At 37.5% G+C, this 18,442-nt stretch overlaps 1 protein-coding gene across 5 annotated transcripts in view; it reads left to right on the forward strand.

The window, feature by feature from the left end:
• znf536 (zinc finger protein 536) overlaps window positions 1-18,442 on the forward strand; it is a 470,433-nt gene that overhangs the window by 394,954 nt on the left and 57,037 nt on the right. Inside the window, exon 7 of one of the 5 annotated variants that reach the window (XM_039763165.1) lies at window positions 10,172-16,446. The exons of the other annotated variants lie outside the window; for them this stretch is intronic. Within the exon in view, the coding sequence (XP_039619099.1) occupies window positions 10,172-10,251 (80 nt within the window). The 3' untranslated portion in view covers window positions 10,252-16,446. Of the gene's footprint in view, window positions 1-10,171; window positions 16,447-18,442 lie in introns of those variants that run through there. 5 annotated transcript variants of the gene reach the window in all.

An 18,442-nucleotide genomic window follows, 5' to 3' on the forward strand; every position in this document is an offset into this window, starting at 1 on the left:
ATGTTATTAAAGATTTCTCTGTAAAGTGCTACAGTATGTGGGAAGTAGCAGGGTATGTGTTGTGTCATTTGGCGTTGTACTAAAAAGCACAGAATAATACCAGAATACTGAACACTATCTTCTTCTTCTCCTTTTTTTGGCTGCTCCCATTAGGGGTTGCCACAGCAGATCATCTTCTTCCATTTTTTCTTTCTGTCCTCTGCATCTTGTTCTGTTACACCCGTCACCTGCATGTCCTCTCTCACCACATCCATAAACCTTCACTTAGTCCTTCCTCTTTTCCTCTTCCCTGGCAGCTCTATCCTTAGCATCCTTCTCCCAATATACCCAGCATCTCTCCTCTGCACATGTCCAAACCAACGCAATCTCGTCTCTCTGACTTTGTCTCCCAACCATCCAATTTGAGCTGACCCTCTAATGTACTCATTTCTAATCCTATCCATCCTCGTCACACCCAATTCAAATCCTAGCATCTTTAACTCTGCGACCTCCAGCTCTGTCTCCTGCTTTCTGATCAGTGCCACATTCTCCAACTCATATAACATAGCTGGTCTCACTACCGTCCTGTAGACCTTCCCTTTCACTCTTGCTGATACCCGTCTGTCACAAATCACTCCCGACACTCTTCTCCACCCATTCCACCCTGCCTGCGCTCTCTTTTTCACTTCTCTTCCACAATCCCCATCACTCTGTGCTATTGATCCCAAGTATTTAATCTCATCCACCTTTGCCAACTTTACTCTCCTCACCATTCCGCTGACCTCTTTCTCATTTACACACATGTATTCTGTCTTGTTCCTACTGACCTTCATTCCTCTCCTCTCTAGAGCATATCTCCACCTCTCCAGGGTCTTCTCAACCTGCTCACTACTATCGCTACAGATCACAATGTCATCAGCAAACATCATAGTCCACGGGGACTCCTGTCTAATCTTATCTGCCAACCTGTCCATCACCATTGCAAATAAGAAGGGGCTCAGAGCCAATCCCTGATGTAATCTCACCTCCAACTTGAAAGCATCTGTCACTCCTACCGCAGACCTCACCACTGTCACACTTCCCTTGTACATATCCTGTACAATTCTTAACGTAGCTCTCTGCCACTCCCGACTTCCTCATACAATACCACAACTCCTCTCGAGGCATCCTGTCATATGCTTTCTCCAGGTCCACAAAGACACAATGTAACTCCTTCTGGCCTTCTCTAAACTTCTCCATCAACATACTCAGAGCAAACATTGCATCTGTGGTGTTCTTTCTTGGCATGAAACCATACTGCTGCTCACTAATCATCACCTCACATGTTAACCTAGCTTCCACTACACTTTCTCATAACTTCATGTTGTGGCTCATCAATTTTATCCCCCTGTAGTTACTGCAGTCCTGCACACCCCCCTTATTCTTAAATATCGGCACCAGTACACTTTTTCTCCACTTCTCAGGCATCCTCTCACTTTCCAAGATTGCATCCAAGATCTGGTTAAAAACTCCACTGCCATCTCTCCTAAACACCTCCATGCTTCCATAGGTATGTCATCTGTTGTTCCTTTCCATTCTTAATCCTCTTCATAGCTGTCTTTACTTCCTCCTTGCTAATCCGTTGCAGTTCCTGATTCACTATCTCCACATCATCCAACCTCTTCTCTCTCTCGTTCTCTTCATTCATCAGCCTCTAAAAGGACTCTTTCCATCTGCTCAACACACTTTCCTCGCTTGTGAGTATGTTTCCATCTTTATTCTTTATCACCCTAACCTGCTGCACATCTTTCCCAGCTCGCTCCCTCTGTCTAGCCAATCGGTTTCTCCCTTCTTAGTGTCCAGCCTCTCATGCATTTCATCTTATGCCTTTTCTTTAGCCTTCATCACCTCTCTCTTCACCTTGTGCCTTATCTCCTTGTACTCTTGCCTACTTTCTGCATCTCTCTGACTATCCCACTTCTTCTTTGTCATCCTCTTCCTCTGTATACTCTCCTGTATGTCCTCATTCCACCACCAGGTTTCCTTTTCCTCCTTCCTCTTTCCAGATGTCACGCCAAGCACCCTTCTTGCTGTCAACCTTACTACATCTGCTGTAGTTTTCCAGCTGTCTGGTAATTCTTCACTGCCACCCAGTGCCTGTCTCACCTCTTCCCTAAACTTAACCTTGCAGTCTTTTGATCCTTGGCTCTGCCCTCTCTCTCTCCCTCTTGTTGATCTCCAACATCACCCTACAGACCACCATCCTATGCTGCTTAACTACACTTTCCCCTGCCACCACTTTGCAGTCTTCAATCTCCTTCAGATAAGCTCTTCTGCATAGGATGTAATCTGCCTGTGTGGATCTTCCTCCACTCCTGCATGTAACCCTATGTTCCTCCCTCTTCTTAAAATATGTATTCACCACAGCCATGTCTTTATCCTTTTGGCAAAATCCACTATCCTCTGACCTTCTTCATTTTTCTCCTTGACACCATACCTACCCATCACCTGCTCGTCTCCTCTGTTCCCTTCACCAACATGCCCATTGAAATCCGTTCCAATCACCACTTTCTGTCCCTTGGGTACACTGTTCATCACTTCATCCAACTCACTCCAAAAATCTTCTATCTCACGCATTGCACACCCAACTTGCGGTGCATATGCACTAACAATATTCATCCTCACACCTCCAATTTCCAGCTTCACAATCATTACTCTGCTTGACACTCTTTTCACCTCCAAAACACTGTTGACATTCTGTTCCTTCAGAATAACCCCTACTCCATTTCTCCTCCCATCCACACCATGATAGAACAATTTGAAACCACCTCCGATCCACCTGGCCTTACTCCCCTTCCATTTAGTCTCTTGCATGCACAATACATCAACCTTTCTTCTTTCCATCATATCTGCTAAGTCTCTCCCCTTACCAGTCAATTCAAAGTTCCTACCCACAGTTAAACTCTCTTTATTTTCCTCCTCTCCTCCTGCCTCCGGACACATCTCCCCCCTCTTCTTCTCCTTCTTCTTCTTTGATCAACAGTAGCCCAATTTACGCCAGCACCCTGTTGGCTAACAGTACTGGTGGCAGTCGTTGTTAACCTGGGGCTTGACCGATCCGGTGTGGAAATTTGTATTGTTGTCCGCATATTGATTTGACAAAATTTTACACCGGATGCCCATCCTGACGTAACACTCCCCGTTTATCCAGGCTTGGGACCGGCATGAAGAAACACACTGGTCTGTGCATCCCCTGTGGCTGGATTAATACTGAACACTATCTACATTATGAATAATACTGAATAATACTGAACACTATCTACATTATGAATATAAATACAAAATTTATTTTTAACAACAAGACGTTCTTGCGTGTACCACATTTTTATAGATCTTGCATTAAATGCAAAATGTTTGATAATGTCCAAGCAACCATTGGGGCAGCATGGTAATGCTACGGTTTCTGATTCTTGCATCTGAATCCTGACCAGGTCACCGTCAGTGTGGGGTGTACACATTTTCCCCATCTGTGTGAGTTTTATTAAGGGTATTTCAATTTTCTTCACCATCCCCAAAGTCATGTTACTTAAGCTGATTGAGAACTTTAAACTGTTATGGTGTGAGTGCGTGAGTAAAAGTGTACTTTATGCTGGACTGGTGCCCCCAAAATTCATATTTCAATTAAGCAGTTCCTGAAAATCAATGGGTGAAAACTCAGTTCAAAAGGAGAGATTCGTTCCATTCTTAGTTTGCTTTTTCCATTATTACTTGCTCTTTTTGTTATTATTTCTGGATTATTAAGTGGTATACCTAACATTGATTACATTTCCTGGCTCTCTGTGACAGATACACTTACATTAAAATATAGTTTGTGTTTTAAGACACGACTTTGTTTTGCTGTGCCTCTCATCATGGTCTTTCTTTTATTTATTAAAAAAAAAATTCTTTTGCAGCGGGTCATCCTCCTGCCCATCATTATATTGACCTGTTCTTTCTGCAGCAGGCCCACTGCTTGAAGAATCTTGGATCTCTCAATTTTGCTTTGATTATCAAAGAAGTGAGCAAAGCAAAAGATCAGTAGCAGTAGTAGCTACTCTTATCTCACTGATGACTCCTCTCATGGGCAAAAAAAGACAGGCTCCCTCATAATTTAATGAATTATTTAAGCATTAGGCATAATATTTAAAATCATTTGTTCTGCTAATAAAAGCTATGTTCTTGCTTAGCTAATTAACTAGTTTTACTGTCAAGAATGCTTATTTTGTGTGAACACTGCCCTCTTGAGGTTTCCGACAGCAAAATTCTATCCACATGTGCACTTTAGCACAAGGCTGTTAAAACTAAAGTGCCATAGTGTGTATTCTTCACATACCTCACTGATACTGAAAGTATATTTGTCTATGTGTAGACCTCATGTTTTTCCTGTGTTGTCTTGTATTTCCTCTGGGTTTGTTGGCTGCCCTGTGTGTGTTAGGTTAGTTGCAGAATCTTTCAGTCTCATACAATACCTCAAGTTTCCTACATTGACATCCTGGCCCAGTCACTGCCTTTACGGAATTTACATTTTGTTCCTGTAATTGGTTGCATTTTCATTCAGTTTTTCCATTTAACATCTAAAAGACATGCATATTGTGTTTATTATACCTCAATATTTAAGATTTCTTTATTTGTTCCATACACATTTATACACGTACAGCATGTAGTGAAATGTCAACATGGTTTACTACTCAGATTATGCAAAACAGAGTAAAAAAATAAAAAAGTTTGAAGGCGTGTAAGTCACCCTAATTTGGGGTGTTCAAAAGAAATGTAATGATTGACTTCATGAGGTAGAAGAACATAATAAATAAGAGTTATGTCAAATATTTAAAATGTTAAAACTTCAATTTAAATGTTTAAGTTTAAATATTGTCGATTCTAATAGAAATTCCTCTTTTTTCACCCTCTGACAGAGTTCCATAGAGGACTCAATCCCTAGTAAAAGATCAAAAATAATAAATTGTCTAAAACAATGCCCCACATGCTTATGTTTGGAATATGCTACTTTTCACCTTCTGATAGTGGCACTTACAGGGCGAGAACCAACATTAATTGAATCAAATATCAAAAATATTATTATATTCATGATCAGCAACCTTAAAATAGCTTAAAACAACACTCCTCATACTTATATTACCTAGCCCTAAGATTTGTGAAAAAGAGTAATTTTGAACCCAACTATACCATTAGCGTGAATCCCTGGGGTCAGTTAATGTCACATGCACAACTTCAAATCCTTCTGATCATTTTTGCCAAAGACAACTATTGGTTTGCTTTTTATCATAAGAGTATAGTTTCCTGCACAAAATATGATCCAAAAGTGGCCTAAAACTTAGGGGTTTTCAGGTCTCAGAGGCTAACAATTAAGGAAAATCCCAAAAAACTGAAATGATTTTAAAGCATTCGTAAGTAATTCTTGTGAACACAGTGTAGAAACATATAAAAGCAAGTAAGACTAAAGAGGACACCTAAATGTTAAATATGATATGGTTAAATAGAGACAACTTCAATTTTAAATATAAACTAACAATATACAAGGTGTAACACAGAATAGCAAAATGGCATAATTTGTCATTTTATTATATTACTAACTGTCCCCCGCAGCTCCACACGGGTAGTAATGAAACAGGACAAATTTTAAAAATCAGTAAACAAACAGGTATCACTAGCTAAGCGGAGGCAAGTTACGCTCCAACAAGTGGCCAGAGGTAGACTGACTCGAACTGAGGTTGGTGCATGAGTGAGGATGGCCCAGCCCAGCTCCACACTCCTGACGTCACGCTTCCCCCTTTCCTTGGCCCACAGCCTCTGTACTGGATTAGCGTGAATAAATTGGTACCGCAAGCGAACTATGCTACTTAACATGATGAGAGGAGCTGAAAATCTCCTGGGATGTTCAAGCAAATTATAGAAAAATACTCATTAAGTAGTTCTCTCATGAAAAGTGAACAGACATACAGACAGAGAGACGTTGGATATATACAGTATATAGAATTGGCATAATATGTATACATAGAACCGTTAGGCAAAGCGAAGGCAAAAAAATGTCAAATATGAAGCAGGAATGTGATCAAATGAGGCCATTGTGTAGGTAATGTCCAAAAGATCTCCTGAATGAGAAGCCATATGGCCTGAGGATATGAGCTCCTCCTGAGCCTCTCTGTTGAGGCCGTAAGACTGCAGCACCTTTTGTTCGATTTCTATAAGCAGAGTAGTCCATTAATAGAGTGGGGAGAGTCCTTGATGATTTAGGGTGCTCTTGCCCTACACTGGTGTGTTTAAATGATCTGCAGTGAGGGGAGAGCATATCTTATGATTCACTCATCTGTTTGTACCACCTTCTGAGGGGCTTTGCAGTTTTGTGCAGAGGAGTTGCCAAACAAGGATGTGATATTCATTGTTAAGATGCTTTGTACAGTGCCTGTGTAGAATGTTTTTAGGATTGCTGGGGAGACACTAAATTTTACCATTTGCTTTAGATGACATTGACACTGCCTTGCCTTTTTGACCTGAGCTTGGATATTCTGAGTCCATGTCAGGTCCACAGAGATATGAAGTTGCTCACACTTTCCACGGTAGTTCCTTTGATATGGACTGGTGCGAAGGCCTGCTGCTGCTTCCTGCTGAAATCGACAACCAGCTTCTTAGTTTTGCTGATGTTCAATTGAGACAGTTTGCCATGTTCTCCACATCATCCAGATAGACCATCTCATCATTGTTAGACATGTGACCTATTACCAACTGTGTCATCAGCAAACTTCACAATGCAGTTGGCGTTATGTGTGGCCACATAGGTGTAAATCAGCGAGTGAATATGCTACTATGGACAAACGCCCCATCTAGGGCTGGTTCTGCTCTTGGACCTAATGTTAGTGGGACAGGTATCATCAACCCTGATACCAAAATGAAGTATGTAAATTCTGCAACTAAATGGCTGGTTAGACTGCTTTAGTGATTCATGCATCTGTTGTTCCTAGGGACTTAGTAATCCTGCTGAGTTGTTTTGCTGAGTGAACTATGTTGTCTTGTCAATCAGATTTTTTGCAAAGATAAAACTTAGCAAAGTAGGAAGTAATCAGACAAATTCTAGTAATTTTACATTCATGAGAGTGGAAGAAAACATCTTTGATCATGTTGCAGCACTATCAACTGAACAATTCAGCTTCATGGGTAAAGTACAGACTAGCACTCGATTTGTCCATTGGCAGCCAGGTATCTTTTTTTTTATTCAAATTGCAAAATGAACACAAAATGAGAAGTAAAGAGTATTGAGAATTCCTCATTTAGTGCTATTTAGGCTAGAAAGCTGATAAAAAGGGAAAGAATTCCTGCACTTCAGCTTCACTGGTCTGTGTCCCTCACTCTCAGGTCATAATTAATGACATTTTGGCAGTCCTTCATGCCTATGTACCCAAGATACTGGCAAGGGTGTAGCTAACAATGTATTGGAAGAAGTAGCTTGACCAAGACCTTACACTTTGGCCAACATCTCCAATCCCTTCCTACCTCCACCCAGCTAATAAGCTTATTTGTTGCATTAAACATTTGGTCAACTCTCTTACATGCTAAAGCAATGTCCACTGAGACACAAGGCATTGATTTTTTTCGCTATAGGTTATGAGTACTTTTTGTCATTTCTTATGGAAAGATAGAAAGATATACAGATATTAAATAATTACAAATATGAATGACACCATTCAACAGATAGATCACAATGTTAAATAATTCATTGACTGAAAGTACTTAGTGTGTCACAGAGAGGATGTGCAGCAACTTTTATTTTCATTCTCTCCTCCACCACTACTTCCCTGGGGATCAGAATGTAACCCATAACTGAGCCTACATTCTTAATCAGTTTGTTGATTCAGTGGGCCTCTCATGAAGTGATGTCACCAGCCCAGCACACTACGGTTTAGAAAATCGCACTGGCCATCACAGAGTTATAGGAAGTGTAAAAGACGTCACTGTCCAAGGATGGATGGATGGATGGATAGATAGATAGATAGATAGATAGATAGATAGATAGATAGATAGATAGATAGATAGATAGATAGATAGATAGATAGATAGATAGATAGATTACTTTACACATATCCACTGTTGTGCTCAGTATTTAAAAAAGGCACATGCACAGATATGAGTGTATTTGTTTTAGCTGGATTTCTCTAAAATTTGTCTTTAAACAGTACATCATTTTTACAAAATTAATTATATTTTTGTATTAGAAAATTTATTTAATACACTTTAAGATGAGCAAATTACAATTCTATGTTCTTTTTTTTTACAGTTTGTTGGTTAATTGTTTTTGTTTTATTTTAGAGAGTGAAAAACTAACATAGGTAGATACTTTATATTAAGGGATTCTGTGAATAAGATTCATACTTATCTAAGTCTTTATTCCTAATAAAAGGTTGTCATTGTGACAGTGACTAGTTCTTTTGGCGTAAAGTTCGAGAGAACTGTATCTGATTCCTTGTGGATCAATGCATGGAGATGGCGTGTTAAGTGTTTGACTTTCCTCCTGAATGTGATAAGACATTCAGATTGGTGACTCTAAATCGGTATGAGTGATTATGTAGATAGATAGATAGATAGATAGATAGATAGATAGATAGATAGATAGGCTGGCAGACAGACAGACAGACAGACAGACAGACAGACAGACAGACAGACAGACAGATAGATAGATAGATAGATAGATAGATAGATAGATAGATAGATAGATAGATAGATAGATAGATAGATAGGCTGGCAGGCAGGCAAGCAGACAGACAGACAGACAGACAGACAGACAGATAGATAGATAGATAGATAGATAGATAGATAGATAGATAGATAGATAGATAGATAGATAGATAGATAGATAGATACTTTATTAATCCCAAGGGGAAATTCATATATTTTTTTTTGTATGTGTGCCAAAATAAAGCAACATCTTACCCAAAATAGGTAATACACTACATTATGGCTAGATAAAACGTTCATGTGTTCTACAACTCTGAAATGGAATAAGCTTGTTTATAAAATGGCTAATTGGAAAATTTCACTCTCCTAATTATCTTTGGTACTGCTCGTGTTTTATTAAACAAATAGAAGATTGGTGTAACTGTGCTGTTGTACTTCTCAAACTGTTTGTGGCATCTTTCACTGTAATGTTCATTTTAATTTAGCTTTATGCAATAGACTTCTTGACATTCTTTTTTCTCCTTTCATTTATTTTTGTTTCTGAAATGTGTTTCACTACTCTAGAATTGGGCTACAATTTTCCAGAGCTAACAGATTACTTGAGTGCTGTTTAAAACTTTAATTCATGATTTTTATTGAATATTTAATGTTGTTCTGAAAGTTGTTAATTAGATAGATAGATAGATAGATAGATAGATAGATAGATAGATAGATAGATAGATAGATAGATAGATAGATAGATAGATAGATAGATAGATAGATAGATAGATCCTTTTTAGAGAAGCAAGGCATGACCAACCCTGAATGACATGTCTGTACATCACAGGACACTCACACACTCAGGGCCAATTCAGAGATGCTAATTGAATTAACACATATATTAGGGCAATAGATGCAGAACAAAATGAGTCAATCAGGGAGGATAAATAAACTCCTCTAAGACAATGACTGAGTTAGAAACCAAACCCAGGTCTCTGGAACTGGGGTCAACCATTCCACACCATGCCATCCTAGAAATAAGATAACAATATTAACAGAAACATAGAACAACCAGAAGAGAAGAATTAAAACAGAGTGTTATGTTTGCTAGACTACAGCTTTTTTCTTATTCCTAGAACTTTGCTATAATTAGTAGTGTTTATTCATTACAGTACAGTGCAGCACTAATTCTTGCTAAGACGTATTACCTATATTGTGTGTGATCTCTCTTTCTTTAATAGATCAGTGCCCTTGATATAAAGCATATTTAAAATGACCCTAATAAATGAAAAACACGATGAAATGTGTTGACAGACTGGCCAAACCTTTAAACATTTTACTATAATCAAGAAATAGCTCTTTTTGTTTTGCTAAGTTTTTTTGTAAAGCCTTGATAATTGCAAAATACGGTAAAAGCTGTAACTTCACAATGTTTGCATGATTCACCTGCTAGATATGTTACATGATAAGAAACATTAGGTTTAATCTCCATTTCTTTTTTAAACTATAGTTCATCCATGGTTAAGAGAGGAGGAACTGCCTAGAGATCAGCCTCAAGAATGTAACATAGATGTTCTGAAAGAAAATTAAGAGGATTGACTTAAGAAGTACTGCAGTATTGAGAAATGGAAGAAAAGTAGCATCTTGGAACATGATGTTCATCTCGAGGAATCTCCTCTTGTGATGGAATGAACTGTTTTTGTTTTGTTTTTTTTGTTTTTTTGAGAAAGCAAAAGAAAAATAATCAGACACTTCATCCTTCATGGCTGAATGTGATAGCGATACAGCAAAAGACTGTAATCAATGCTTAAAGCTGCAGTGTCCCAGTCTTGTGCGCAGCTCCACTGAAAGTTCATTATCTTCCTTCATTAGGATGCTGATGTTCAGTCAGTAGCTCTTAGAGGAGTTTGGCAACCTGGACATGTTTGGTTTTATTTAAGCACGCCATGAAGCAGCATTTTTGCCAAATTGAAGCATGTTCCCATACAGTAAACTTTCTATAAAAAAATGTGGTGATCAATTTGGCTGTTTCTTGTCATTTCCATTTCCTCACAATAAAGTCGCTGCAAGCAAATTACTGATAGTGCTGGCTGTCACCGGCACTATATAAGTAAGACTTATTGTGTCATTTTGTATTCCTGTTGCCTAACTCCAGCTGGAGTTAAGACCCAAGTGCATAAACAATCACAGTTAACCAGAAGTTTTCTAATACTTTGCATATTCACTCTAAAGCTGCTTCCATAGACATGAATGTATCCAGACGGTTTTGGTTGCCTCTCTATTCATATATTTTGAATTGAAGGCTGATGCTTTCCTAAGAGTCTTTAAAGACGGTATCTCTCACAAATAATTTTTTCTGAACACTTTTGTAAAATACATAAAATCCAAATTTCTTTAGATACTCAGCAGATAGTATATGGCTTGAGCTTATGAACAAGCTCAGAATAGTTTATAATGGGTAAAGGACACTGCAGCTTTAAAATGTTAAGCTTGTTGTTCTGCCAGTTTTGGAAAATGTTGGCTATTGCACAAAATTGGGATAATCTTCCTTATTAAAATTATAAAAAAAAAATAAATGAAACTCATCCATATGCATATAGTGAGAGCCAAGAAAAGGCAACTGAAATATCTCAAAAAAAGGCACCCACACTTTTGATCGGTTCTTGCTAATTCATTTAACGGTGCTCCTAGGCTAAGGACTGACTTTCTCAGTGACAGAGAAAGACTGATGTTGATTTAATTCTGGTACAGCTTTTTTTCTTTGTTTTATGAAAATTAGTAAAAAAAAAAAAATCACCATGGTGTCTTCTTTGATATTTTGGTCACCTTGTCAACGGGTTGTTTTGAATATGTCATCTTTATTGAATAGGCATGGCCTTTTGTGTGTCATCATTCTTTGTTTTGTCGCTTTCTCCTTTTGTATTACGATTCAAGTCACTTAGTATAATTTGTGATTTAGACTTTTCACAGACATATATGAGAATGCTGTCTCCCAATGCCATTATTTTGCAGCCCTTTACCATATACAGTATGAATTTTTAGATTTCCTAACTTTTTAAATTCAATAATAGGAATGATATAGAAAGCAAAGGTTATTCATTTTATACATTTTTGTGTAAATTGTATCTAGGTTATTTTATAGAAAACTCATATGTTATATGACTATTAATTTATTAATTAACAGTTGCAACTCCGTTGTAAAAGCAGATTCCATCCGGTAGTTTTAAAGACTGCTTATCGTGTTAAAAGTCTTTTTAGGTTTGCACACTTCCCCAGTTGTCTCTTATTTATATACTGTTTATCAGACATTTATTACTTATAGTCAAACACTGACACTAAAGTCCCAATAAATATAAGAAAACCCTCTCTCTAGACATGTGCCTTGGCCTTGAACTACAAAAATGCATGGGCCTTCTGTCCGAGAGTCAGAGTACTAAGATGAACAAGCAGAGAGTTTGCCACCATTCCACAACCACCTCCAGTTCTATCTGCCATCATCTTCAATTTCCAAAGAATCAGCGGAAATTCAAAATCAGACGTCATATCTAAAGGTATTTCAAACTAATGTGTATAGTGTTTGTACAATGTTCAGCTTATATTTGTCTGTATATACCTAAATATTTGCTTTAATCATCCTTGCAGCGTTCATTGTCATAGCATGCCCTGGAGCTATAACTGTTAAAGCTAAAGCAATATGAGCACAATACGTTGTCTAAAATTGTAAGATTGCTGTTTATGTGCAAGTTTTAACCCCAAGGCCAGGTCAAGTGTAGCTATTGCAGATCCAGAAGACCTCATCTTAAGTCTGTAACACTTTCCCCATTTTATCTTCAAGATAGGTATATATTTTATCATGGAAGAGTCCTAGGGTGACCCCGGTTGTCACTTTCAGACTGTTTATTACATAGTCTTGAACAGAGTATCCTAAATCCCCTCATACATTTACATTCAACAGCTTGTCACAAAGATGCAGCAGTAATCTGCATTTCCCATTATGATCACTATCAGGATTGGCTGCTACTATAGCTAAATACTTCCTACCTTTTCTTATATGTATGCCCTCAGATGACAAGATAGAATACCCAAACAAGGAGGAGATAAAGTTAACATTTTTCTTAATGCATTATAGAATAATATTCTCTAACTTAAATCTTCTAATGTGCCTAAAACAGAAGCAAAGTTAATTGAGTGTGACGAATTACCAACACAACTTGGATAGACAGTTGCTCTTCTTCCTAGGATTCTATGCAGCCAGTTTGCCTAGATCGTCAGGTCGCTACTTATAGTAAGCTGATTAGTTTCTGATTTGGCATGGTCACTGGATGAAATGATGGCAAGAGAGAGAACTTGAGTTTCTATGTTACTGAATTAATGCCATGCTTGTGCTTCCCTGATGCATCTCTTGAACGTATGGGACATCGTAGAGTTGGATCCAGCTACTCTCTCATATTCAGGCCTTGTGCCCGTTGACTAATCCTTGCTTTAAATCTTCTACCAACTCACCGTTAGCTGCTGATCTGGCATAAGTAACCTGTGCCAAAGGTGAGTCCAGTAAAGATATTTTTAACATAAGGATGGATTTTTGCTTGTCTGCCTCCAAAATATTTTCTCTGCATGCTACAGCTTTGCAGACCTGGTAACCTAGACAATGATCTCCATTATCGCTGTTATGGGGTCTAATGTGTAGAAGTGTTTTTGGGACATGATTTTTCTTTTTGAGAATACAGTGCTAGGCATCTTACTAAAACATGTTCTGAGTTTTAAATCTCAAGTCATGTACTGCATTCATTAAATTGTTTTGTCTCAGCCATTACTGATCTCACCAGCTTACCTCAAAATGGAGCTTAGCTTCATAGTAATAACTTCAGAATCCAATGAAAGTGAAAAGGAGCAAATAAACTACAAAATTAAAAGTGCAATATTCTTATTGGTTAATTGAAATCTTTTAGTCACAAACAAACAATCCAGCTTCCACACTGTTTGGTGCCATAGCATCTCTGCCGAAGCACTTGCTTTTATGATGACTGTCACTTAAAATAAATAAGCCCTACTTCCTATAAGCTGTAAACTTATTTAATGGCTTAAGTACTGAATTAGTGGTAGCAACATCTGGGCCAAGCAACATACTGTGGAGCAAATCTAAATATACTGACAGCAAATACCACCACACTGGCTGCACAGCCAGCTCAATCCAGTTATCCCAGAATTTTGTTCTGTTCTGCATGAGAATGGCAAATCAGAAACTTACCGTGGTTTGTTTCTCATTTAAACACAAAGAAATGAAACCTGTCTTAGTCAGTTAAAATTGATGAAACTGTTAAATTTACATTATCTTGATATATTACAGATTTGGCAGGTGGAGGTTAGTGCATGTGCCTTATTGATCCAGCATCCTGGGTTTAAGTCCAGTGTCTTCTCGTTGTCTGTGTGCAGTTTGCATGTTCTCGCCAAGTCTCCATGGGTGCTTTTCTTCAGAAACTGAGATTTTTCTCCCTCCTTTTCAAACACTATGATTCTAAAGTCATATTTGTATGTTTTTGGGTTTTAATGCCTCAGAAGGTGCAGTTAACTGTCTTCATTGGAGCCAGGATTGCATTAATCAGGCATGGGCAGTGTAGCCGAGCTCGTGAGAAATGTGGTCAGCTGCACAGTATCTGGTTGTAAATGTGCCAGTAGTCCATGAAAGCTGAAAGGTTTGCAGTCTGCAAGCTCATCTGATGGACAAAATAGTGAATCCACTAAATAATACTTCATTGTTTTATTTCAGTATTGTGCTTTTGTGTTGCTTATTGCTCACATAAATGGCAACTGACAGCTTTTCAGTAGCTAATGCAAATTTTTTTTCTTAAGCGTATTTAGTTGTGTTTTAATTACAACTAATGAAAACACCATTGATTTGCTTCTAAACCACTGCTTTACTTCTGCGTAAACCAACATTGCTAATTTTCCTAGCTGATTACTCACTGATTAAGATTTCAGACTTTTTTTAGCGTTCATTGTCATTTTTCTATCCATATGCAATTCCTTTATGGTTTATTATCCCATGGGTGATCAGTCAATGCAGCAGCACTTAGATTCAGACTTATTTCTATGATTATTCTGCAATGTGTCACTTTTGGGTGAAGTGCATGGCAATGTGTAAAACATAGACTTTCCTTGAGTTTAAAGATTGATCTTGGTTTGCAGACTTTTTTCTGGTAAAAAAATGTGTTTCTTTGAGCAGGCACCATAACTACTGATTTGCCATTTTTGTCCAAAATGTGGCTGTGTCACTCATCAGACTGATGCATAACACTGTACACATGTACAAGTTAAAAGGACATTGGCCTGCTTAACCACATCTCAAAACACTCTGCGGGAAATGGCTACTTGTACATATCCCTGAAAATAAATACTGAACATTACTGACACCTTTATAGTCAAGCAGCAACAAGACGTCAACAGAAAAGGCATAATAAAATATGAATTTGATTCAAATCACTCTGAAAGGAAATCAAATAAAACCCATATACATTTAAAAAATATAATGCATTACAATAAAGAGGATTTCAACGTCAAATAGCAGATTTGCTGCAAACTTGTATGTAAATAGAAGCAGATCTTTTTTTGTTATTTCCGTGCTTACGTTACAGACCATAATATTTTGCGTTTTACACCTTCAAAGAGAATGGCCATTTTAATAACACATAATCTTTAAAGATCAACAGCTCTCATCCTCCATTATCTAAACCACCATGAGTTCAGGGTTGTAGGGACCATTGGCTCTCCTGACAGTACTTAATACAGAGCAAAAAGCACATAAATAACATGCCACGATCAGATCCATTTGAGAAAGACCCTGTGTTTAAAGTCGGCTGGCATTTCCCCGTTCATGCCTTATGAGTACCAGTAGTCGATGTATATTGACTGGTGAGTACAGTAATTTCGGACCACATTAACTCTTATAACAAAAATACGCCCATTTGCTCTTCCAAGGAGAAGAGCTCTCCCGCTTTTTGATATAAATTGTGCATATCACTGCACTTTTAGATCCCTGAGGGGATAACCTACCCCACCATTATTCAACGCACATAAAAAGGAGAAATGGCAGTTTTTTTCTCACTTCAGGCACTGGGTAAAATTATTATTACCAGAGGACTAAAATTACAGAGGTCATTTGGTAATAATTACTTTACTCCAACTCCTGGTGTAAACTAATCCCATTGGAATAGAGCCTAATATGCACAGTAAGTTCTAAAGTTATAATGTTCTATATTATATATCAGTAAGTAACAGAATCTGTTTTAACAACTAACACCATATTATTTGATAAAGCAGGAGATCTGTTTGATATCAAAATTAATTTGAATCAATCCCACATAAATTGCTCAGTAGGTGCAAAATAATTCGTTTCGTAGAGTTATGATGTTGAATTTGATAACTGAAAGGGAGGGTCATGCACAACGAGTGCAAGTAGGGCTATAAAAATGTTTGAATGACAACTGATAATAATTCCTCTTAGATTATCAACTGTCTGCAAACACATACCTGTATATTTTGCGATTGACTACTAAAAAAAATCGGGAGTGGTTTCCCCTAGACTTTCTCATATACTCAGATATAGGAATGGATAATCGAGGAGTAAACAGCAAGACAATACTTATATTTTTATATTATGTACATTAAAGAACCATCAACAACAAATCAAAACAGATTATTACTATATTGAACGATTATTATAAAAGTAAAGTTGCATAAATCGGACACTGTAGCTACATGAATAAAAGGTAAAGTACCACTTCCGGTTAGCGGAAATAGCCCGAAAGTTGATAGAAATCTATGTTTTATATTTAATACTTGTGCGCAAAATTTGGTTGACCTAAGTGAAAGCATACTCAAGTCATGATGCTAACATACACACACACACACAGACAGACAGAGACACAGACATAATTCCAAAAATGGTATTTTCGGACTCAGGGAGGTCTAAAACATCGAGATTCCTCGAAATTGAATTTTTGCAGGATTCCAGTACTTTTCCCATACTTCGTATATGAGAAAGTCAGGTAGGTCTAAAACAACGAGATTTATCAAAATCTTGACATCAAATATTTGGACGATTACAATTCTTTTCATACACTTCGTATATGAGAAAATAATGAAGCATTACGTAGTGGCAATTACAAAAAAATTTTGCCGTACTTTTATGTTCAGAGCATGAAGCGTAAGGGCGTATACATCATGACAATCATACCATTTGAAATGAATGCACATAAACATTTGTTTAACTCTCTAAATATCTCTTCCTAAAAAAGATCTAGCGGACCTAGCATCCCAAGTATGAATTCTGAGGTGAGTAGCTGTCAATGTGAAGTTTGCCCATTTTCCCTGGCACTTTCGTCTCCTACTATCTTCCCAAACACGTGCCAGAAATGTGTGCCCTGTGATAGACTGGTGCTCTGTAAAGGGCATTTGTCTGCACCGTGTGGGATAAGCTGTGTGCTCCTATGATACCAAACTGAACTAAGTGGGTTAGAGTATGTTGTGTTACTGTATATACTTCCTAAATCTTCATACACTCAACAGATACCCATTGGCCTATTCCCCTGAGGCTGATGAACACCAATTATTCCGTTCAGTTGCATGAGAAAGTGGTCCGCATAAGAGCATTATGATAGCATCCTTCATTTCTGAGCAGGCAAAATTTTCCAGTTGCATTTGATAATTTTCATACAAGCATCACCCTACTCCTTTTGCGGATTCCAACAAAAACACAAGATAACTATACGCTACATACTGTACACTATAACTATACACTACATACTGTATAGATTGTATTACACATTATTTCCATTAGGGTTTCCTTTTTTCCATATTTTTACCCTGGAAGTTTGAGCTGCTAACCTTCTCAGAGAGCCAAATCACTAAGGATTGCTGAACAATCAATGATTTGAACATGACATACTGTTCATTAAATGTGGATCTCATGTCTAGCTGTGCTTGGACCAAAAGCCCGTTAGCTGCCATTTTTTGAGGCATCTTAATATTTGATTTGACCGTGACATAGTCTTTGTTTAGCTACAGCTATACACACAAATATTACTTGAATTATAAAGCAGAAATGAGAGGCTACTAGAGTTAGAAACATAAAAAGAATCCAAATCAATTAAGAGTGAGCACTTCAACACTCTAAACGAGTTTTATATTTCAAAGAAACATTTTGGAGAATGATTGCATGATTACTTCACAGCAGAATGCTTATTCCCAAAAGCTCCAGAGTGGAAAATGAACCTGAAGGGTGTATTTTTTTTCTTGGCTTTCATCTAGCTGAGCATATATATATATATATATATATATATATATATATATATATATATATATATATATATATATATATATATACTGTATATATGTGGTAGCTCCACTTCTAAGACTGGGGAACAAATAGTATTTTTTTATTTTGCAATTTTTAGTAGAGGCATTGTTTGTTATTCCACTTACAAGGTAGCACAAGAATCTAATTCCAATTAGCAATGTACCTGCAGTTTGTAGCACTTCCTTTCAAAGTAGTCTGCAGCACAAATTTCCACACTCTGCTTATTTCACGGAAGAAAGAAGCTTAAAGAGGGACACAAAGTGCTAACTGTTGAGTATTGTAATGTTCATTGTTTGTTGATAAGTAGAACTGTAAATGTTCAACAAGCTGGATGTCAAAACAATGTGTATGTGATGAGTACAATTCTTATATGACAGCCGTATACTTGAGTCCTCAAAACATTATTAACAGTGGAAATATAGAATA

Source organism: Polypterus senegalus, chromosome 9 (genome assembly GCF_016835505.1).
Source record: "Polypterus senegalus isolate Bchr_013 chromosome 9, ASM1683550v1, whole genome shotgun sequence".
NCBI lineage: Eukaryota > Metazoa > Chordata > Cladistia > Polypteriformes > Polypteridae > Polypterus > Polypterus senegalus.